This window comes from Phytophthora infestans, genomic scaffold (genome assembly GCF_000142945.1).
Source record: "Phytophthora infestans T30-4 supercont1.18 genomic scaffold, whole genome shotgun sequence".
Taxonomy (NCBI): Eukaryota; Oomycota; class Peronosporomycetes; order Peronosporales; family Peronosporaceae; genus Phytophthora; species Phytophthora infestans.
Window position 1 is genome coordinate 1,112,580 of NW_003303741.1, and position 18,886 is coordinate 1,131,465.

The following is an 18,886-nucleotide window of genomic DNA, read 5'->3' on the forward strand; positions in this document are numbered from 1 at the left end:
TGGCGATACTTTTTTCATTGCTTTTACCGAACTTACGCTGCCCAAAGAAGCCTCATGTACGAACATGTATGATATTTTTATTAATTCATGTACACTGTAGGAACTACGGTCAGAAAGTGCGGTCGGCAACACTCCCAACGTACAGTACAATGCACGAAGCTGTCGCGTCCTCGCGTGCACTTCGCTGAATCATACTGTAGGCTATATTTCAGCTACCGGTATTAAAACAGTACGCAGATTAAAGATATGGTATGACGCCCAACTGTCCGGTCCAGACCCAATTGACAACGCTGTCGTGACCCTTTGCAATCTTCCGCTCCAGCACGTGGACTTAATTTCGTGGCCGACATGTCTTGTCGTCAAAAGAGCAAGTGTTTTTGTCTGCAAAGTCTTCCAGCACGACTTGCGACCAAGGCCAGGGGCACTCCTATCCGTCACGTGCAACTTCCGAAAATGCATCGGGTCACAACGCTGGACCGGAGCTCTGTACATGTATTCGTGGTCTCTGCAGGATCCGTGCATCGATCGATCGACCTCACCGGCAAAGTCTCATTATCCAATTTGCAATACTCCATCCACATCGAAATCAACTTCACTATAATACAACGCCACCATAAATAATCATGACGAACATTGCTCAGTCCTCGCTTGCTCTGCTGCTTACCGTGGCGGCTGCATCCAGCACTGATGCGTCTTACCTTCGCAAACTTGGCGGCACCACCATCGCCACCAACGTCAAAACTTACGCGGCCTACGATGACTACGCTCCGGCCATGCTGGCCGCCGTCAACAAGCAGCGCGCCACCAAGGGCCTGTCGCCTTTGTGCCTCAACAACAAGCTGCACACCGCTGCTCAGCGTCACTCGGATGACATGGCTATCAAGACTACATGGCCCACGACGGCTCGAACGGCTCGTCCATGTCGGAGCGAATCACGCAGGCCGGATACGTCTGGAGCGCCGTGGCTGAGAACGTGGCTGCCGGTCAGGTGGATGTGGACGCCGTGATGGTGGCGTGGATCAACTCACCGGAGCACCTGGAGAACATCATGGGCGAGTACACGATGTTCGCCCCCGGGTATGCGTTCAACAAGGAAGGCACATACCAGCACTACTGGACGCAGGACTTCGGTACGGGTGAAACAGAGCAGTGCGACGGCGTCACCACGAGCGGCTCAACAACGCTGCAGGACGCTACTCAGGACGTGGACATGGTTCAGGGTGAGGCCGAGACAGAGGCCCCGACACCTGCACCAACGTCTGTGACGGTCACGGATGTTCCTGCGACGGAGGCTCCGGTGGCGGACACTCCGGTCACGGATGCTCCTGCTACGGAGGCCCCGGTGACACCCGCCCCGACGACCTCGACGCTAGAGACTCCAGCCCAGGCTGACTGCCAGTCGAACTTCTAAGCGCGAAGAAGTGCTTTTGTCACCCCTTGCGGGGAACCCATCCACACCACATAGAGCTACACGTATTTGCGTAGATTCTCAAGGTGCAACTTAAATCCCTATACAATAAATGAACAACTTGAGGATTCGAAATCAAACTTTATTAGCCGGAATAATACATTGCAGTGAAAATAATATGGCAATATTTGTATGGAATAATTTTGTTTTAGTTATGATGAAAATTTTCAGTAAGATATGTCCAGTATCGTCATAAATTATTTGTAGCCCATGCTTCACAAAACTACTCAATCCCAGCAAAGCAAAACTGAAGACCAACCACTGCTTGGTTGGGTGGCAAGTCCTTGGGAGTGTATCCAGCTCGGTTCTTCCCATTATTCAAATCACCATGTCTTTGACAACGCAATTGGAAGTAGTGACGTGATATTGTTCTTATCGAGACAATTACGTATTTGTCAATATCGAATATTTCCCTGCAGTTACTGATTTCACTAAAAAGCAAGAATCTCATTGCAGTTGTATTATCGGAAGGCCTGCCCCCCCCTTCCCCCAACCATATTGTACCATTCGGCGCAGGCTTACACTATCTGTAGGCTATGTGCGTGTTGATATTCGGGAGCCTTGAGCTTGGGCAGATAGCGCTGCAAGACGCACGCTGAATGAGGTGTTCCAAATTTCTGTAGTACAGTAGGTAACAAACCCAAATGGTGGATATCAGAGGTCGGAAATAATAACTGCGATTCAATAAATTATTGGGTTTTGCAATATAAATGTTTATTATTGGTAGTTGACCTTAACAATACAATATGGTACTGGACCAATTATTGACAATAAATATAGCTAAAGGTTCCCTGCTAGGACCCGTCGAGGAAAGAAGCGCAGCGCGACGCCAAGCATGACACAGTATATGCCTCTGGTGGAGATGATACCGGCAACTTCCAACATCGTTGAGCGGCTATTTTTCCAGTGCAAGATAGTGTTGACACCACCGCGCCGCCTTCTGCAGCTCAAATGTTTGGGATGAGAGCATCATGACGCGGACGAGAGTGAAGTGGCGACGGTCCAGCTACCAAGCTCAGAGCCAAGCCCAGGGCAGCGACCAAGTCCAGTTCTTTTCCTTTTAATGATTTACTTTTAATCGCGCGATAAAATTACTGCTAAGTATCTACGCTTAAGCTAAAAGTCTGCAGTGGAGAGCAAAAGGGTGCAGTTAGCTTCAAACGGGTGGAAGGGCATACGGCTCGACACCATACTCAAACCTGTAGACTACGACGCAGTTACTACTGTACTGCAATGGTAGCTGCCTGGATGTGCCGGCATTAATTAGATGCACGACAGCAATTTATAACAAAAACAGATACACTGAATGTACGCTGTGGACGCGTTCAACTACATAATTTTCATGGAAACCTCCACAACGTTGGCGTTTTCAGCTCCACTGGTAGCCTTGTCACTGCTAGAAGAGCTGGTTCCCGACTCATCACCGACGTTGATGCCACCGTTTGAAAAGGTAGGTGCTGCTCGCAAGCTTCATAAGCACTTCGGTGGAGCAATCTTCATCGCTAACGGACCCTCGTCACGGTCTTTTTTTGTTCGGCGATGAACGTAACGTTTTCAACGCCACTCTAAGTGAAGGAATGTACGTTCCGGTCTTGACAACGGCCGTCACTCCGTACGAGATCGTGTCGCCGTACGACGGGTCGCCCATTCTGCCACAGTCGAAACAGCACACGCCGCCGGTCGCGTTAGTGCACTGGGCAAACACCACGGGGTTGTAGCAGTAGACGGCGTCCAAACAGCGACAGCGCTAGACACAGTGTTGATCCGCACACACTGATGGTGTTTGCAATGAGCTGTGAACAAAACGACAAGCTGCAGGATGAAGGTCTGCGTCTCGCATCGAGTTTTCGTGGTACACACGATGGTCTTACTGAAGTCAGCGTACACAACCTGCGACCGGAGCTCTGCCAAGAACAGGATCTCCATCAACCGCGTCACCAAGGCCGGGTCGAAAGCTGCAAAACGGCAGTTTTGATACAGCGTCGACACGCGCCAGCCAAAAGAGGGGCCCTTGCAAAAATAAACGAGTGCGCCCAAAACTAGTACTATCCGTCGCCAACGCTTAGAAATGGAAAGCCCGTTGACGACGAAAAGTGGCTTCATTATACAAATAGCTATCAGAGAAACTCGAACTACTGAGGCAGCATGCGTCCAAGCTTTCATTCATCTGGCTACGCCATTGTGTCTCTTCAGCTGGAGCCTACAACGATTACACCTTACTAGCTGAAGCTAGAACACGTACATACACTCCTGTTTTTCGAGAAGGTGGCGGCGCTAGTGATGAACCATTTCGGAGTCAGTCGCGCGTGGTACGCATGACCTCTACACTGCGTGTTGCTGCTAAATCTATTCAAGAGGACGCATTGGATCGCGATGAAAGGTACGTACCTTGCGTCTTTTCCTACATGCACTCTCGTCCTGGCGGAGCTGCTCAAGAGGCACATCAAGACTACACAGCAGAAGTGCGGGCTTTAATCGAGAGCAAGTTTCCTGGTACTATTCCTGCGAGTGTTATTGTGGCTTTGGAGGAAAATACAAGACTACGCGTTTTCACGGGATGCTTCGAATACCCGAGCGTTCATATGTTATGCTATCGTGTTTCGTAGAGATCTACTTTCACAGTGTTGCATGCAGTACTTCAAACTACAGACTTCATTGTTACCTATTTTTCAAAGGTGAGAAATGGGTCCCTGATGTGGTTTCTAACACGTTGTTTGTGTGCCAATTTTGCGGGCACACTGACAGCGTTTCGGATCGTATTCGCCAGCATCGGTATTACTGCAGAAGCACTCCAGCCGCAGAAGAGCACCGTGTATTACGACGAGAGAGACAGAATCGCCGCAATGTACTATCTTGTGGGGAGTGTGAAATGATTTTCTCAGTTTCAAGTTTGTGTTGCTCTCACGTTGCAGCTATTCACAGGCAGATGATCATTTTGGGTTTTAAAAATTAATATCATTTTATTGGATGCATATTTGAAGTTGGCTTTATTATTTAAACAGATGTAGTATTGGACTATCATTTCACTGGATGCATATTTGAAGTTGACTTCAAGTTGACAAAAAACATTACTAAAAGTTGACATAAAACTTAACTTAAAGATGCAATGTAATAGTTGGCTCGCGCAGGTAGAATTAAAGTGCGAGATAGAGATATGGCTTTCGTGGCAGTAGTAGCTTGCCCTGCGTTGTTTCTGCTACTTTCTGGTACTCACTATCCAGAAGAAGCTTGTTCGCAAGAGCTTGAAAGGACGCGTAACTGCTACTTCCTTCCCCGGTTTCTTGGACTTGCACCTTGGTTTTCTGACGCGACGATGTAGAGGGTTGCGGACGCTCTGACGTGGGCTGAAATTGTTGCTCGAGCTTGTTGAGCCGGTAGTGCTGGTTGATGAAAGTCTGCAACAGCTGGTTGACGGTGCCGTGCAGTCAATCAACGGATACACGAAGCTCGCGATTCTCCTGCAGGATGCTCTGCATCTGCATGAGTTGAGCTTGGCTGATCTCGACTTGGGTGGTATCTGTGACCGGCACTTCAACTGACTGTACAGCGAGGTGGACCTGCTCCAGCTCGCTGAAATTTTCAAAGAAGTAGCTCTGTAAGCTGGAATTTTGGTCCACTTCTCGCTTGAGCTCTTGATTAAAGTGGGCGCGTGAATCCTTCAACACCTGCTCGGCCTTGGCTCTGAAGTCGAAGAGCTCGTCCTTGTGCACCTCCAAGCAGCTGTCCATAGTTCTCTTGAACAGCTCCAGCATATCTGCTCGAAAATAAGCCGATTATTCTTGATCGCTTCACGCACCATTGAACACGCCGTCTCTACTTTATCTGACGGAGAAAGCTGCTGATTCGAGACGACCAATTCGCACTTCGAACAGCTTGGTTTCTTCGTGTTAACCGCGATATGTGGGACGTTACTCCTGTAGCGGATGTGACCAAGGAACAAAGCGAATAAATAGTGTGCTTGATTTGCTATTATATCAATACACACCTTTATGGTTTGTGGACTCTGTCATTCTTAAAATCAATCTATATGCAGTGATTTACACTGGGTTTTTAAATCGTAACAATGTAATTTTGTCTGTTGGCTTGGCTACGGATTAAGGTTTTATTTGAGCTTAGAAGCTAAGTATTGGAAGAGTAGCAGCGATTTACATAACATCATTCCCCATGCTCTACCATATATCGTGTATTATTCCACCATATCAATTCAATAAATATGGATAAATTTGGATACAGTGTCATAATTTAGCTGTAAAAATAGAACAAAATTATCGGTTGTCACATCATTCTGATGAGTCACTTATAAAATTTATTCTGACAAGATGCCCAGTCAAGAAAAGTATTATTGACTCGTCATCTTGTCGAGAATAATCACCTCATATCATGAAGGTGATGTATCGTCCTCTAGATAAGAAATGTAGGCCCAGCCTCTGCCTGACTTAGTGCACCCTTAAGCAGCAAATACATTTCCAGATTTGCCAGCAGTACCACGTAAAATCAAACGAAACATGCAACTCCACGCACTTGCTTACGCCAAACGACAGAAGAAGATAAAAAAAACTAATCTACCTGACAACCCGGGGCAAAGTTTTATGGAAATGGCGAAGGAAGCAGCTGAATTGCCCTGGTGACGGTCTTTCTTGAAGGCTCTCAAGGATAACACGGACTCAGAAGATAAATCTTCAGAATCTGAAGATGGCCCCGACTTTTACGTTGCAGATTTAATATACGCTAAGAGAACTAGTCAAAGACGGGCAAGACTACTATTTAGTTTCTTGGGTGGGGTTTCAAGAATTAACTTGGCAGCCGTCGTCAGACCTACCACAGAACATGATAACGACGTTTAATAATGAGGAGCTTGGCGTGGCTTGGTCAGTTGACTATCGGGCAAGCATATTCACGGGGATCATGGCTGGTGCAAGAGTACGCGGTAGGGCAAGACGTAGCTAGATATTGGTCCAATAAATTTAAATTACGGCAATTTTTATTATTGGAAGTGCTCATATTGGAATTTTTATTACGGCAAAACTTTGCCACCAATACAATACAGAATTGTATTTTCCGACTTCTGGTGGATATTTCACTAAATCACTGCTCTGGTTTGCAATAGATCGAGTCTATTATGATTAGCTTGTCTTTTTGAGCAGTAGGTATTGAACTATCAGCTCATCGATGGCGAGCTCTAATGGATAGGTATTGTTTAGTCATCAGTATATTTGCGATTAAACTGTGTAATTAATTAGCTCGCTACGCTTACTGTCTCACTAAGTCTCCTCAAAATCCTACTGCGAGTTCGCTGACGAGAACGACGGGGAGAACGACAGCCTCGTTGGGATGTTTAGGTCAGCAGCCAAGCGTGCGTCCGGCGACGACGATAGCGTCGCTGGATGGATGCAAGTCCTGATCGCTTTTGCTCCGCCATTGAGGCGTATTGGCCCGTCACGGACCGGTAGAACCGGCCATCGTCAACCCGGAGTGGGTTGATGTCAGTGTGGAAGTTTGGTAATGCAAAGCACGTTCGAGCAAACGAGTCGAACGACGACTCGCTCCACTTGAACGTGCTGTGCATGATTCTACACAGGAGGCACACACGCCCGAAAAAGTTCTCCACTAGCACTCTACCCGACGAGACCCGAGCATTGTGAGCGAGCTCATTCGACGTCAGCTCGCCGTTGCATGGCTTTTTCTTGGGGTGAACCACAAGCAGCATTGTAGCACCGCCTCCTGGGCGATATCGTCGTGGACTCAGGCGCTGTCCTCGGCGAGACGCCGCAGAAACTCTGCAGCAGGAATGGGGATGGCACTTCGAGCCATGTGCACTAGGTTTTCGAATGAGACTTCGTAAACTTGCTCAACGCTTCCGTCAGAGCGATGTATACCAATCAACAGATTGGTTGGTGACCAGTTGATCTAGCAAAGTAGCTGTTGACAAGCTACTGTGTTTCAGATAGTAATACGGAAGCTCATATTATTTGGAAAATGCTCCATTCAGGGCAGGGGTAACTGATCGTTATGAGACGATCCTCTACGCTTATTGAGGGGGACTTCGGTACTTAAAAATATTGTCATTTGCCACGCTGTATCGACACTATGGAATCAACTTCATCACGACAGACGTCTCTATTCCAAGTATCGCATAAATGCTAGCTACCTGGCTGTATTATCATCCATTTAGTGGCCCATCCTGGAATCCGTTATGTTGGTTTAATTTTAAGCGAAACCCGTTTTGAAGCAGCATCACCGTATCCTTCTATTGACAACACGTACTACGTCATGTACGGATATCTTACCTACTGGCAACATGCCCACATCACACCGTTTAGTGGCGCGCCACTGAGCGACGAAGAAAATGCGTTTAACAAGCAAATGAGCAAGCTCCGTATGAGTATTGTGTGTGTACTCGGCACAGAAACCATATATTGAGTGCTTGTACGAGTATTCAAGAATCAGAAGCTCCGAATGCAAAAGTGGCTACAATTTGTTTTGAGGTTAGCGATATACAGCTGATAAGGATCAACCACCGCAGAAATGGTGCAACGCACGTCGAACCTGGTTTCGTTGTCGGCTCAGGCGGTGAGAAATCGGCAGACACGCGCCAACAAGATCCCTTCTTCTTTTGCTTTGGATATGAAGCATAGCACCGTACTAATGTAATCCTTCTGGCATGATGTCAGCTCTCGCTGCGGGCAATTTAGCTCAGACATGCTATTAGGAATGCAAATAGCTTAATAGATGCACTTGGCGATAAGAAAATCTACGTGGGCTTCTTGCTTTATTCTGATAAAAATTGGAGGAGTTTCGCTATCTTAGGTGGCACGTTAAAATACTTTGGTCCAACGCTCAAAGACGAGTACAACAGTAGCAGACTTGTATAAAAAAAAAGAACAGTGACGAGTAAATGTGGCACGACCTACGGTCGCGTTTAGGTGACTAGAGCAGCTTTAATCTGGTGGAAACGAATGGAATCACTGTAGTAGTCCAATTCGTGGTAACGAATTTTATAATCAATCAATGACAAGCAAGAGCGCGGTGTGGGCACACACATTACATCTGGAACGGCTATTCCGGGCAGGGACAAAGCGAAGGCGGAAAAGAGTGCTCCGACTTCATTTGCTTACTATCCTCCTACTCCAAGAGGATGTAAAGCAAGCACTCGGGGTGGTCGGTCTCGGTGAGACGCAACTGGCCATGGGAGATAGCTGCCTACGGCCTAGAAACAGCACCACCGACATGCACCGCGGATGGTAAGATGTGCATTCGCCGATTTATTGTATTTCGCCGGAAGACCACCGAAGAAGACCCCTCAAGCGAATGCAATTGTATTGCGGTACTGAAACGTACTATAAGTAGGCAACCTCGGTAAGAAGGGCGACTAAATGAGGGAAACGCAGAAAATATAATCGTGGGAATAGCTGGAAATGCTCGTGTTTTCGATCCAAGAAAGGTCGAATTTATTTAGGGGTGAGTACCGGAGTATTTACGGAAGCACAAACGAATGTGTCAGTGTGTTTAATGTTGATGCAATTCGATAATAGCTCTGCTTGAAGCAATCACAGAGATACTAGTAGATCTAGACATGATTTATTGAACGAACTGCGGAAAGTCCCTCACTGAAGGTACCGTCTTAGGCCCCACATACAGAATACAATGATATAAATCAACTTGGGCAGAAGCGGCAAGGTGACAGGTTGTTTTTCCGATGATCTGTCATGGTGCTGAAAATATGTTCTATAATTCTGAAAATGTGTAGGTACAAGTATCTGGTAACACTTAACATTTTATTTACTGCTACAGTCGTGCACCTCCAATTCGGCACCGGTATCAGTCGATACCCTGCCAGATTTTATGATTACGCGAATCGGATGCGCAATTACCTTTGTCCATCACCACCCTAGCAATTAACCTCAACGGTTTTCCCTCCTCGCGAAGGGATGACACGCCGCATCGATCTGATTTTAAATTTTGGATCGGACGTCTTCTTACAAACACGCACTTCGATTTTTACCGCCAAAGACAATGGGACATCGCTTTTCCTCCTACATGTCCCTAACTCTAGCACAAAAGCAGTCTTTGTGCGAGAAGCACAAGTTAGATCCTGCATGCTCTCACTCCGAACTGTTCTACAAGGGTGTTCCTTACACGCCGGTCGACGTTTACGCCGCCATGAAGTGGTTGTTTGAAGGCTGGAACAACATATCTGCAAAGACTATTAGAAACTGTTGGTGCCACACAGGCATCGTCTTTAAACTAAACGTAAATTTTGTACGGAATGAACAAAACTAATATCAGTGCACTGGATTTGCGTTTGTTTTTTGCTTTACGTTGTGCACTTATGCCCTGGCACTGTTGATATGGTCCTCCCTGCCGAATTAGAGGTGCACAGCTGTAGTTTTAGCTCATATTAGTATATATGACTCCTCCGGTCCTAAAAATAATTAAAATTTTTTTTTTTAAAAACTCGTGTGTTTGATTGTTCCATGTCCAGTTTCTTACGTATATGATTAGATAAAAATGCATCATTAGGCGATTTGTATGCCAAGCTGATTGGCTGTTTTCGAAACGATTATGAATCAAATTGCTTTTCGAAGCCTTTTACCCCCTTCTTCAGGATATTTAAAGTTTGATTTTGAATAAATTTGATGATGCTGCGATCAAAACCTTCAGCCTCCACAAAGCGATCATTTAAATGTTCGACGCTTTTGCGCCTTGCCAAAATAAATTGGGAGTAGTGCGAATAAAAAGCTTTATCATGAAACTCGCTCCGTCTACATTTATTCGACAGACTTAAAGGTATCGCAAGTTAATTAAACAGGTCATTCTTTAGTAAAATAGGATGTTTTTACAAAAAAAATCCAGAGCTTCCCCGTGTGCAACACAGCTTAGTTTAAATGATATTAGAGAGCTTTAGTTTCTGGAATAATTCAAGGCTTGAATAATCGCGAGATAATAGCGATTATCTTGATAAAATCTGAATAAATGACCGATAGATTACCGATCGATATTCCAATAATTTATTCCAGTATTATTGCTGCTTATTTGCATTAAATGTTTCGTTGGTGTCAGGACAGCATCTGTATAAAAGTTGTTGCTCAGACTATTTTTTGTCAAGAACTAAATGGCGACAGTATTTATGGGCTCATAGTACATGTAACCATCTGGTGCAAAACATTATTCGATAAAAAACAATTATTTAATAATTATTTCTCATGTCAAATTTAATATCTTCTTTCTCATTTTTTCTAACAAACCTACTTTTGCTGCGCAAATCCACTTTTACATTTGTTGCTGTACTGTATCAGCATCAGGCACATGCTGACAGCATGTGCCCCCTCCCCCCCCCGCCCGATTGTCTTGAGAACATTTACGTCCAAGCTTCAGCTATCACATTTCAGTAGTACTGACAACCTTAAGCCTTTAAAATTACAAGAGTGTATAGTATTAATATTTGTAAAAGTAGTAGTACTTTCTAATACCGGTAAACACTAAACATGAGGGTATTTACAGTTGTTTTCCCGGAATACACCACGCGGGATACGACTCGTAGGCTCGACGAAGTCCACAAGCTCCGCGCCAGACGTACACAGATTCACATTGTTGCACTGGCGAAGGTGTCCCTATGATGCCATCCGGTGAAGCGTAATGCCAGAGAGGCGCTAGCCAGGCCGCCTCCCGTCGCTCGACGCAATGCCCAAGTTTAAGAAACCAGCAGCTCATTTACGAATTTGCTATCTTCATTCGAAGCGACAAACAAACCATTCTAAGCATGATGGCCATCGTTCAATCTTCACTCGCTCTTCTGCTCGTAGTAGCTGCTGCTTCCAGCGGTCTCACCGAGGCTGCCAACCTCCGCCGGCGCAACCTTGGCGGCACCACCATCGCCACCAACGTCAAAACTTACGCGGCCTACGATGACTACGCTCCGGCCATGCTAGCCGCCGTCAACAAGCAGCGCGCCACCAAGGGTCTGTCGCCTCTGTGCCTCAACAAGAAGCTGCACACCGCTGCTCAGCGTCACTCGGATGACATGGCTATCAAGGACTACATGGCCCACGACGGCTCGGACGGCTCGTCCATGTCGGAGCGTATCACGCAGGCCGGATACGTCTGGAGCGCCGTGGCTGAGAACGTGGCTGCCGGTCAGGTGGATGTGGACGCCGTGATGGTGGCGTGGATCAACTCACCGGAGCACCTGGAGAACATCATGGGCGAGTACACGATGTTCGCCCCCGGGTACGCGTTCAACAAGGAAGGCACATACCAGCACTACTGGACGCAGGACTTCGGTACGGGTGAAACAGAGCAGTGCGACGGTGCCACCACGAGCGGCTCGACAACGCTGCAGGACGCTACTCAGGACGTGGATGTGGTTCAGGGTGAGGCCGAGACGGAGGCCCCGATACCTGCGCCAACGACGGTGACGGATGCCTCGGTCACGGATGCTCCTGCTACGGAGGCCCCGGTGACACCCACCCCGACAACCTCGACGCCCGAGACTCCTGCTCAGGCTGACTGCCAGTCGAACTTCTAAACGCGAAGAAGTGCTTTTGTCACCCCTTGCGGGGAACCCAACCAACACCACATAGAGCTAAATGTAACTGCGTAGAATGAGTGGGATTTCAAGGTGCAGACAAGACCCCTATACAATAAAATAAATTACTTGTATCTACTGTAGTATTTAGAAAAGTAGAAGGAAAACGTGGACAGACTGTACTATTAAAATACAGCAGTAGTGCTAGTAGTATTAATATCATTTAAACCAATCTACCATTTACTACTACACTGTAGTAGTACAAAAGAGAACTTTATACGCAAGGTTGGAATAGCGATTATCTGGATAAAATCGGAATAAATGACGGATAGATTACTGATCAATTTTTCAATAATTTATTCCAGTGGAATAGCGCGACCCTTCACTATTCCACTGGAATATATTTCTGGACGAAGAAAATTCTTATTCCAAAGCGAGTTATTCCAGAAACTAAAGTTCTCTAATACCTAGTGTACTGACTGTCCTACATTAATGCTCCGCGTTATATTGCTTTAAAAATGCGGTTTATTACCGCTAGGGCATTCTAAGCATTCTTTCCCTCGTTGAAGTTAGCCCATATGAACTAATTGATGGCCCTTACAGGAGCAAGGTTGCGATTCCCATCGAATGCAATATTGCGTTAATTATTCGATCTCTTCAAATTTGCTGTCGAAAAACACTAACTAGTGCTCAGTTGGAATGAGCTGCAACAACCCGCATGAAGCGCCAAATTCAAGGTTCTCGACCACAAACGTATTTTCTCCCGAAGCTGGTATGATGATTTTTCATCTTCATTTGAAAACCTCGAGAACCAGATCAGTTTGGCAAGTTCAGGTTTGTCGGGCTCGTTATGGGGCCCTGGTCCCGGTATTGGCGTGCAGTGGTTTCGCTGAAAAGTCGCGAAATGGAGCTTGAACAAGCATGTTCGAACGTTTCAAACAAAAAATCTGGAGTATGGTCGAGTACTACTTCAGGTTTGGCACGTAGGATCGGTGGTACGCTACTGCTTGGAGGCTATGGACGCGTAAATGCAACCTTGTGTTGCATCAGCACCAATTATCGGAGTCGATGCTGTTATGGTGCTAGCGTTTTCAAATGTTGAACACGTGAAATAACCTTTTAAGCAATTTGTTTTTTTGAAAATTAAAAAAAGCAAACGGACTAAGTCTACCCAATTTTGGGGGAGCAAATATAATGATAAAATATCATAATCGCAGTAAAATATCTGACAAACACAGCAAGATGCATTTCAGCACACGTACAAGGACATGCCTTGGGATAGCCCGTATCGCTTGCCAACCCGCGAAACAGAGACACGAGGAACGACCCAAGAAATATCTCTGCGGCAAGTGGTTCACTTTAAGCCCACAGCCACTGGTGGCGTATCTGACACTTAATAAGACATTGCGAAGCACCGCTGCTGCTGTGTACACTACCGCTGCAGAGGGCACTTTGAGGTTGCCGGTGTCATAGGTGTGGCTGCCGCTACAGAAGACATGACGGTGCTGCAGACGCTGGAAGCGTGTCTATCGTCACTTAAGGGCGGCGAGGCTGCAACAGGCTGCGTGGCTGACGACGCTGAAGAATTGCGAGGCTGTCCCTACTGTCGGCGTGACTGCAGAGGATAGTGCGAGACTGCCAGTGCTGGTGTGACGAGATCCGCTACCGAGAGGATGCTGGAGCTGGTGGCATACCACCGCTCCACGAAAACGTAAGTGCTGGATTGGCGGGACCGCCTCCATAAAGACAAGATGCATACAAGTTGATGGGGAAGGTACCTGTAAGGCTGTTGCAAGTAAAAAGTATGTGGCTGTAGTCAACATTGATGCTGGTAGTGATTGATTAACCAATGCGTGTGTATTTGGGCGTGCTACCTATTCCCAATGAAGGGCATGACCTGCATGTCTTGGACGCCCTACCGTTTGGGGAAGTCCGTCGCTGGTAGCCACATTTAAGCCTCGATTTCTACTGCGAATCACCATTAGGCGCTCGCCGTCACGGGCTACATAGTTGCGGCATTGCAGTGCAAATTGAAGATGTACACAGTCTCGCATTTTGAAGTGGTAGCGACACGGACAATACTGCGCTTCCAATTCGACAGGCCAGCCTGAGCTCGGCTGGTCATCAATTTCCATTATGGCGTAGCTCGCCAAGAACTGGGCAGCAACGCCGAGCGCTTCTTCAGACCACCCTCGCGACGGGATGTAGAATCGAAGCGGTGGTTTAGCAAGTACACGGACAATGCTACCGTTAAAATCATCCACTTGGAAGTTGATACAGCTCTTGCTGAACACGTACTCGGTGAGATATCCACCGCGTCGAAGTGCTGTCGTGCGCGATAGCAGGCGCTTGTCGGATGTACGTATTGCCTCAAAATCTGTCGGTGACATAGGCCGATGACTGCAGCAGTACTGCATCTGCTGAAGCAGCACAGCAAGCTTCAGCTTTCGTTTTTGCGTGTTGTCACGCTTGAAAGCTCGGCTAAAAGTCTCGCACGTTTTGTTGGTGGATGCGAAGCCGGGCGGTGTGCCTGTTACTGAAATTACCCAGTAACCATTGTTTCTCCATGTACGATCGAAACTTGTCCAGCTCCATGTGAGCTCTCCAATCCGCCTGGGCCTTTGGTTTCAGGGCCAAAAATCTTCCTTGCTTTTTGCAAAATGGAGATCATAGATACCACGATACACCTCGCCCATCGCGTCATCATGCAGCCGCTAAGTGCGCTCCTTTGGAGCAAGTCGGACCTTTGCTACGACATGATAAAAACACATAAGGAACGTGTACTCACCAAAAGCACCAAAAATGTTTTCTTAGGCCGTCGAACGGAGCCTTGTCTGCGTCGCCCATTATGTAATGGACGTTTGGTCGCTTGTCAATCACTTTGGCATCGATGGCGTCAAGGGCTGTGAGGGCATTTGTATAGTGTTGTTCTTCCAATTGTGAAAGAAGAAAGAATGCAAACAAGTGAAACTTTCTCGCTCCATCCGAGATCCCGCATTCGATGACAGGTTAGCTAGTTTGCGCTAGCTTAAATGTTGCGTCAGTGTGGAGAACTAAGAATGTAGGGCTTCGGTCTGAGAGCGCAGCAGTGACTTTGTAGTAAAACCCACAACAAAAAGGTAAGCGTCCGAGTCATCACTGACAATGGGCTTGCCGAACCCATCTGCTCTAGACGCAAGCGTGAATGCATCGTGCTCATCCTCTCGTCCGTTATACGCAGCGGCAACTACGGGAGACGACAGTTCTATGTAGCGGTCAATTCCGCCGTGTTTTGTCCGTCGATAGTGATTAACTGCATCTTGAACTTTCCACAATTCCGGAAGCTCTTGAAGCGTTTTTTTTCAAATTTCCGCGCCATGCCGTGTAAGATGCGAAGTGGTGGAAAGTTTTCCCTGGTCATGTCTTGAATAAACGCCTTCTGCGCGCGCGTTATCTTAGGCTTTTTGTGTGGGCTGTCCACCGAAAAGTGCTTGCCGAGCTCACAAAGCGTAACTGTATTTGACGCCAGGCACGTGACTGTTTTGCCACGCCAAGGACACTTCGCAAACGGCGCGACAGCTTTGCACTGCGTACAGTCACACGACAGTATCCTGTACCGCATTGAATGGGGAGTGGCAGAGCACATGAGGTGCAGAGCATAAGCTGACGCTTCGATGCTGTGAATGTCTTCATACTCTGAAGCAGCATGTCGTCATCGTCTTCGGACAGGTCACAGGCATACTCCGGTACTCGCCCCTAAATAAATTCGACCTTTTTTGGAGCGAAAAAAACGTGCATTTTCAGCTATTCCCACGATTACTTTTTATGCGTGTCCCTCGATTGGTCGCCCTTCTTACTGAGGTTGCCTATTTACAGCACTTTTCAGTACCGCAATACCCATATGTAATTGCTTTCGCTCCGAGGAGTCTTCTTCGGTGGTGTTCTGTCTTCTTACGGCAAAATACAGTAAATCGGCGAATGTACATCTTACCATCCGCGGTGCATGTCGGCGGTGCTGTTTCCAGGCCGTAGGCTGCTATCTCCCATGGCTAGTTGCGTCTCACGGAGACAGACCAGCCAGAGTGCTTGCTTTACATCCTCTTGGAGTAGGATGATATTAAGCAAATGAAGTCGGAGCACTCTTTTCCGCTTTCGCTTTGTCCCTGCCTGGAATAGCCGGTCCAGATGTAATGTGTGAGCCCACACCGCGTTCTTTGCTTGCCATTGATTGATTCTAAAATGTGTTACCACGAATTGGACTGTGATCGAAATTCCATCCGTTTCCCTAGATTAAAGGTGCACTAGCCATCTAAACTCGACCGTAGGTCGTGCCACAATTACTCGTCACTGTTCTTATTTTGTTTTTGTACAAGTCTGCTATTGTTGTACTCGTCGTTGAACGTTGGACCAAAGTATTTTAACGTGCCACCTAAGACAGCGAACCTCCTCAATTTCTGATCAGAATAGAGCAAGAAGCCCACGTAGATTTTCTTATCGCCGAGTGCATCTATTAACCTATTTGCATTCCTAATAGTATGTCTGAGCTAAATTGCCCGCAGCAAGAGCTGACATCATGCCAGAAGGATTACATAGTCCGGTGTTAAGCTTCATATCCAAAGAAAAAGAAGAAGGGATCTTGGCGGCGCGTGTCTGCTGATTGTTCACCGCCTGACCCGACAACGAAACCAGGTTCGACGTGTTTTGCACCATTTCTGCGGTGGCTGATCCTTATCAGCTGTATATCGCTAACCTCAAAACAAATTGTAGCCACTTTTGCATTCGGAGCTTCTGATTCTTGAATACTCGTACAAGCACTCAATATATGGTTTCTGTGCCGAGTACGCACACAACACTCACACGGAGCTTGCTCATTTTCTTGTTAAATGCATTTTCTTCGTCGCTCAGTGGCGCGCCACTAAACGGTGTGATGTGGGCTTGTTGCCAGTAGGTAAGATATCCGTACAGGACGTAGTACGTGTTGTCAATAGAAGGATACGTGATGCTGCTTTAAAACATTTTTCGCTTGAACAAAGCCAACATGATCTATTCCAGGATAGGCCACTAAATGGATGATAATACAGCCAGGTCGCTAGCATTTATGCGATACTTGGAATAGAGACGTCTGTCGTGATGAAGTTGATTCCCTAGTATCGATACAGCGTGGCAGATGGCAATATTTTTAAGTACAGAAGTCCCCCTCAATAAACGTAGGGGTCGTCTCATAAATTTGCATAGAGAAATCAAAGCGATCTGGTGAATTGTCAATTGTACCTCCATTCCCTGTTATCCAATATAAAGGGTATATGATATACAAGCTACGCTTATTCAGGGGGGCTTCTGTAGGCGTATTGACGCTCGCTAAGGTATCCTGGGATTTCCTACCCCCCTACGCTAAATTTTGGAGGACCGATATTAGTGACCTGTCTTCTGAACAGCAGATACTGACTTTGCATCGAAAAGTGCCTCAATGTGGTGTCACTTAGGAGCGAACTGTTTAAACGAAAATCAAGGCAAAGTATTTAGGGTAACATGTCGTTCATCTTGCAGACCACGTTAAAGTCGGGTGGCAGCGACAAAGACTTCCCCTTCGCAATGACTTGGAGCTATATGTCTACCTTTAACACGACGTTCCACAACACCCATCGGTGCTCGATCAATCACGCGGATATCCAATACCTGGACCTGCCAATTGCTAGGCGTATACTGATCTATATGCTGTTGTCAGTGATATTAGGCAGAAGCTCAGGAATGCAGTAGATTACGAGGCGGTCGATGAGACCGGAAATGTTAGCACTAAGAGTATTCTTTACAGAGTATTTTGGAGGCACAAAATTCATAACACACGGCTTTATGGCCCGAGGGGAGCGGAGGCGGGCAACACTCACTACACCAACCAGCCATGCCCTAGCGCCCGCGGAGCAGGCGCCCAGAGCGCAAGTTTAAATTTCAATTCCTGGTAATCAGAAAAGGAGCGCGCCATTGAGGAAAAAAAAGACGCAAAAGGCGTCTCACCAAATAACGTACTTAATACGGTGCTCAGTACCAAAAAGACTATCTGATTAGACAGGTTTAGCTTCAGCTCTGTGCGAGGTCGTCGTTACAACCTATTCATGGGTTTGCAAGCAGGGGCTTTCTCACTGATGGTTATTCGACATTTTGTCATCAGGACCGCACTGCATCGTCCACAATGGCAAAGGGCAAGACTAAGGGCAAGAACTTCACCACATCCGAAGTGATGCGTAGGTTAATTCATTATTCGCTAATAATAGGTTCTAGGCTAACCCACCTATATGTTTACAGGACTACTGGACATAGTTGATGATATTCTTCCTTTTGGTGCTGAGCAGTGGCAGAATGTGGCTTCGCTTTTTAACACAAACATCCCTGCTGGATGGACTGAAAGAGACGGAGAGAGCTTAAAGCGAAAGTATCAAAAACTAGTTCGTGTTCCAAAGCCGACGGGTACGAGTAATTTGTTCTTAAACCACCCTTTTACTATACTCCTGACATTTAGCTGTTATACCGCTAAATTAACTATACAGGTAATGGTGCATGTCCTGCAGAGGTGCAGCGAGCCAAACGTCTGCAATACGCGATTGAAGCCTCAATTGCTGTTGTAGATATCCACGACGACACAGAGACCACGGATGACGGGGGTCTATCTAGAACGCTACGACTTGATCACCAAGACGAGCTACAGTGGGTTGACTCTACAAATGCGCCGTCTACGGATGAGGATGTATCCACTACTGTTGCAACATCATTTTCGGATAGCTTCATTTCGTCGGCTAGTATGCAATCACCTCAAATAAACGTGACACAATCTGCAGCGTCAACTCCGTTACAGGCTACGGCGCGAGCTGGACTCGAGCTTTCGGAACTGGCAGAGCTTTCAAAAACACTTGGAAAGAGAC

General features: G+C 46.8%; 4 protein-coding genes across 4 annotated transcripts; 3 read left to right on the forward strand and 1 right to left on the reverse strand.

The window, feature by feature from the left end:
* Positions 1-889: 889 nt before the first annotated feature.
* PITG_10403 (uncharacterized protein) lies at positions 890-1,411 on the forward strand (the record flags this gene model as incomplete). Its single annotated transcript, XM_002902158.1, has 1 exon — positions 890-1,411. One exon carries the CDS (start codon positions 890-892, stop codon positions 1,409-1,411), a length of 522 nt encoding a protein of 173 aa, XP_002902204.1.
* Positions 1,412-2,797: 1,386 nt separating this feature from the next.
* PITG_10404 (uncharacterized protein) lies at positions 2,798-3,394 on the reverse strand (the record flags this gene model as incomplete). The annotated part of the gene is made up of 3 exons (XM_002902159.1): positions 2,798-2,936; positions 3,052-3,117; positions 3,354-3,394. 3 exons carry the CDS (start codon positions 3,392-3,394, stop codon positions 2,798-2,800), a joined length of 246 nt encoding a protein of 81 aa, XP_002902205.1.
* A 7,837-nt stretch (positions 3,395-11,231) lies between these two features.
* Positions 11,232-11,625, forward strand: PITG_10405 (uncharacterized protein; the record flags this gene model as incomplete). Its single annotated transcript, XM_002902160.1, has 2 exons — positions 11,232-11,539; positions 11,589-11,625. The coding sequence occupies 2 exons, from the start codon at positions 11,232-11,234 to the stop codon at positions 11,623-11,625; spliced, it is 345 nt and encodes a 114-aa protein (XP_002902206.1).
* A 1,086-nt stretch (positions 11,626-12,711) lies between these two features.
* PITG_10406 (uncharacterized protein) lies at positions 12,712-15,245 on the forward strand (the record flags this gene model as incomplete). The annotated part of the gene is made up of 6 exons (XM_002902161.1): positions 12,712-12,765; positions 13,247-13,375; positions 13,615-13,704; positions 14,274-14,294; positions 14,808-14,898; positions 15,166-15,245. The coding sequence occupies 6 exons, from the start codon at positions 12,712-12,714 to the stop codon at positions 15,243-15,245; spliced, it is 465 nt and encodes a 154-aa protein (XP_002902207.1).
* Between the last annotated feature and the right edge of the window lie 3,641 nt (positions 15,246-18,886).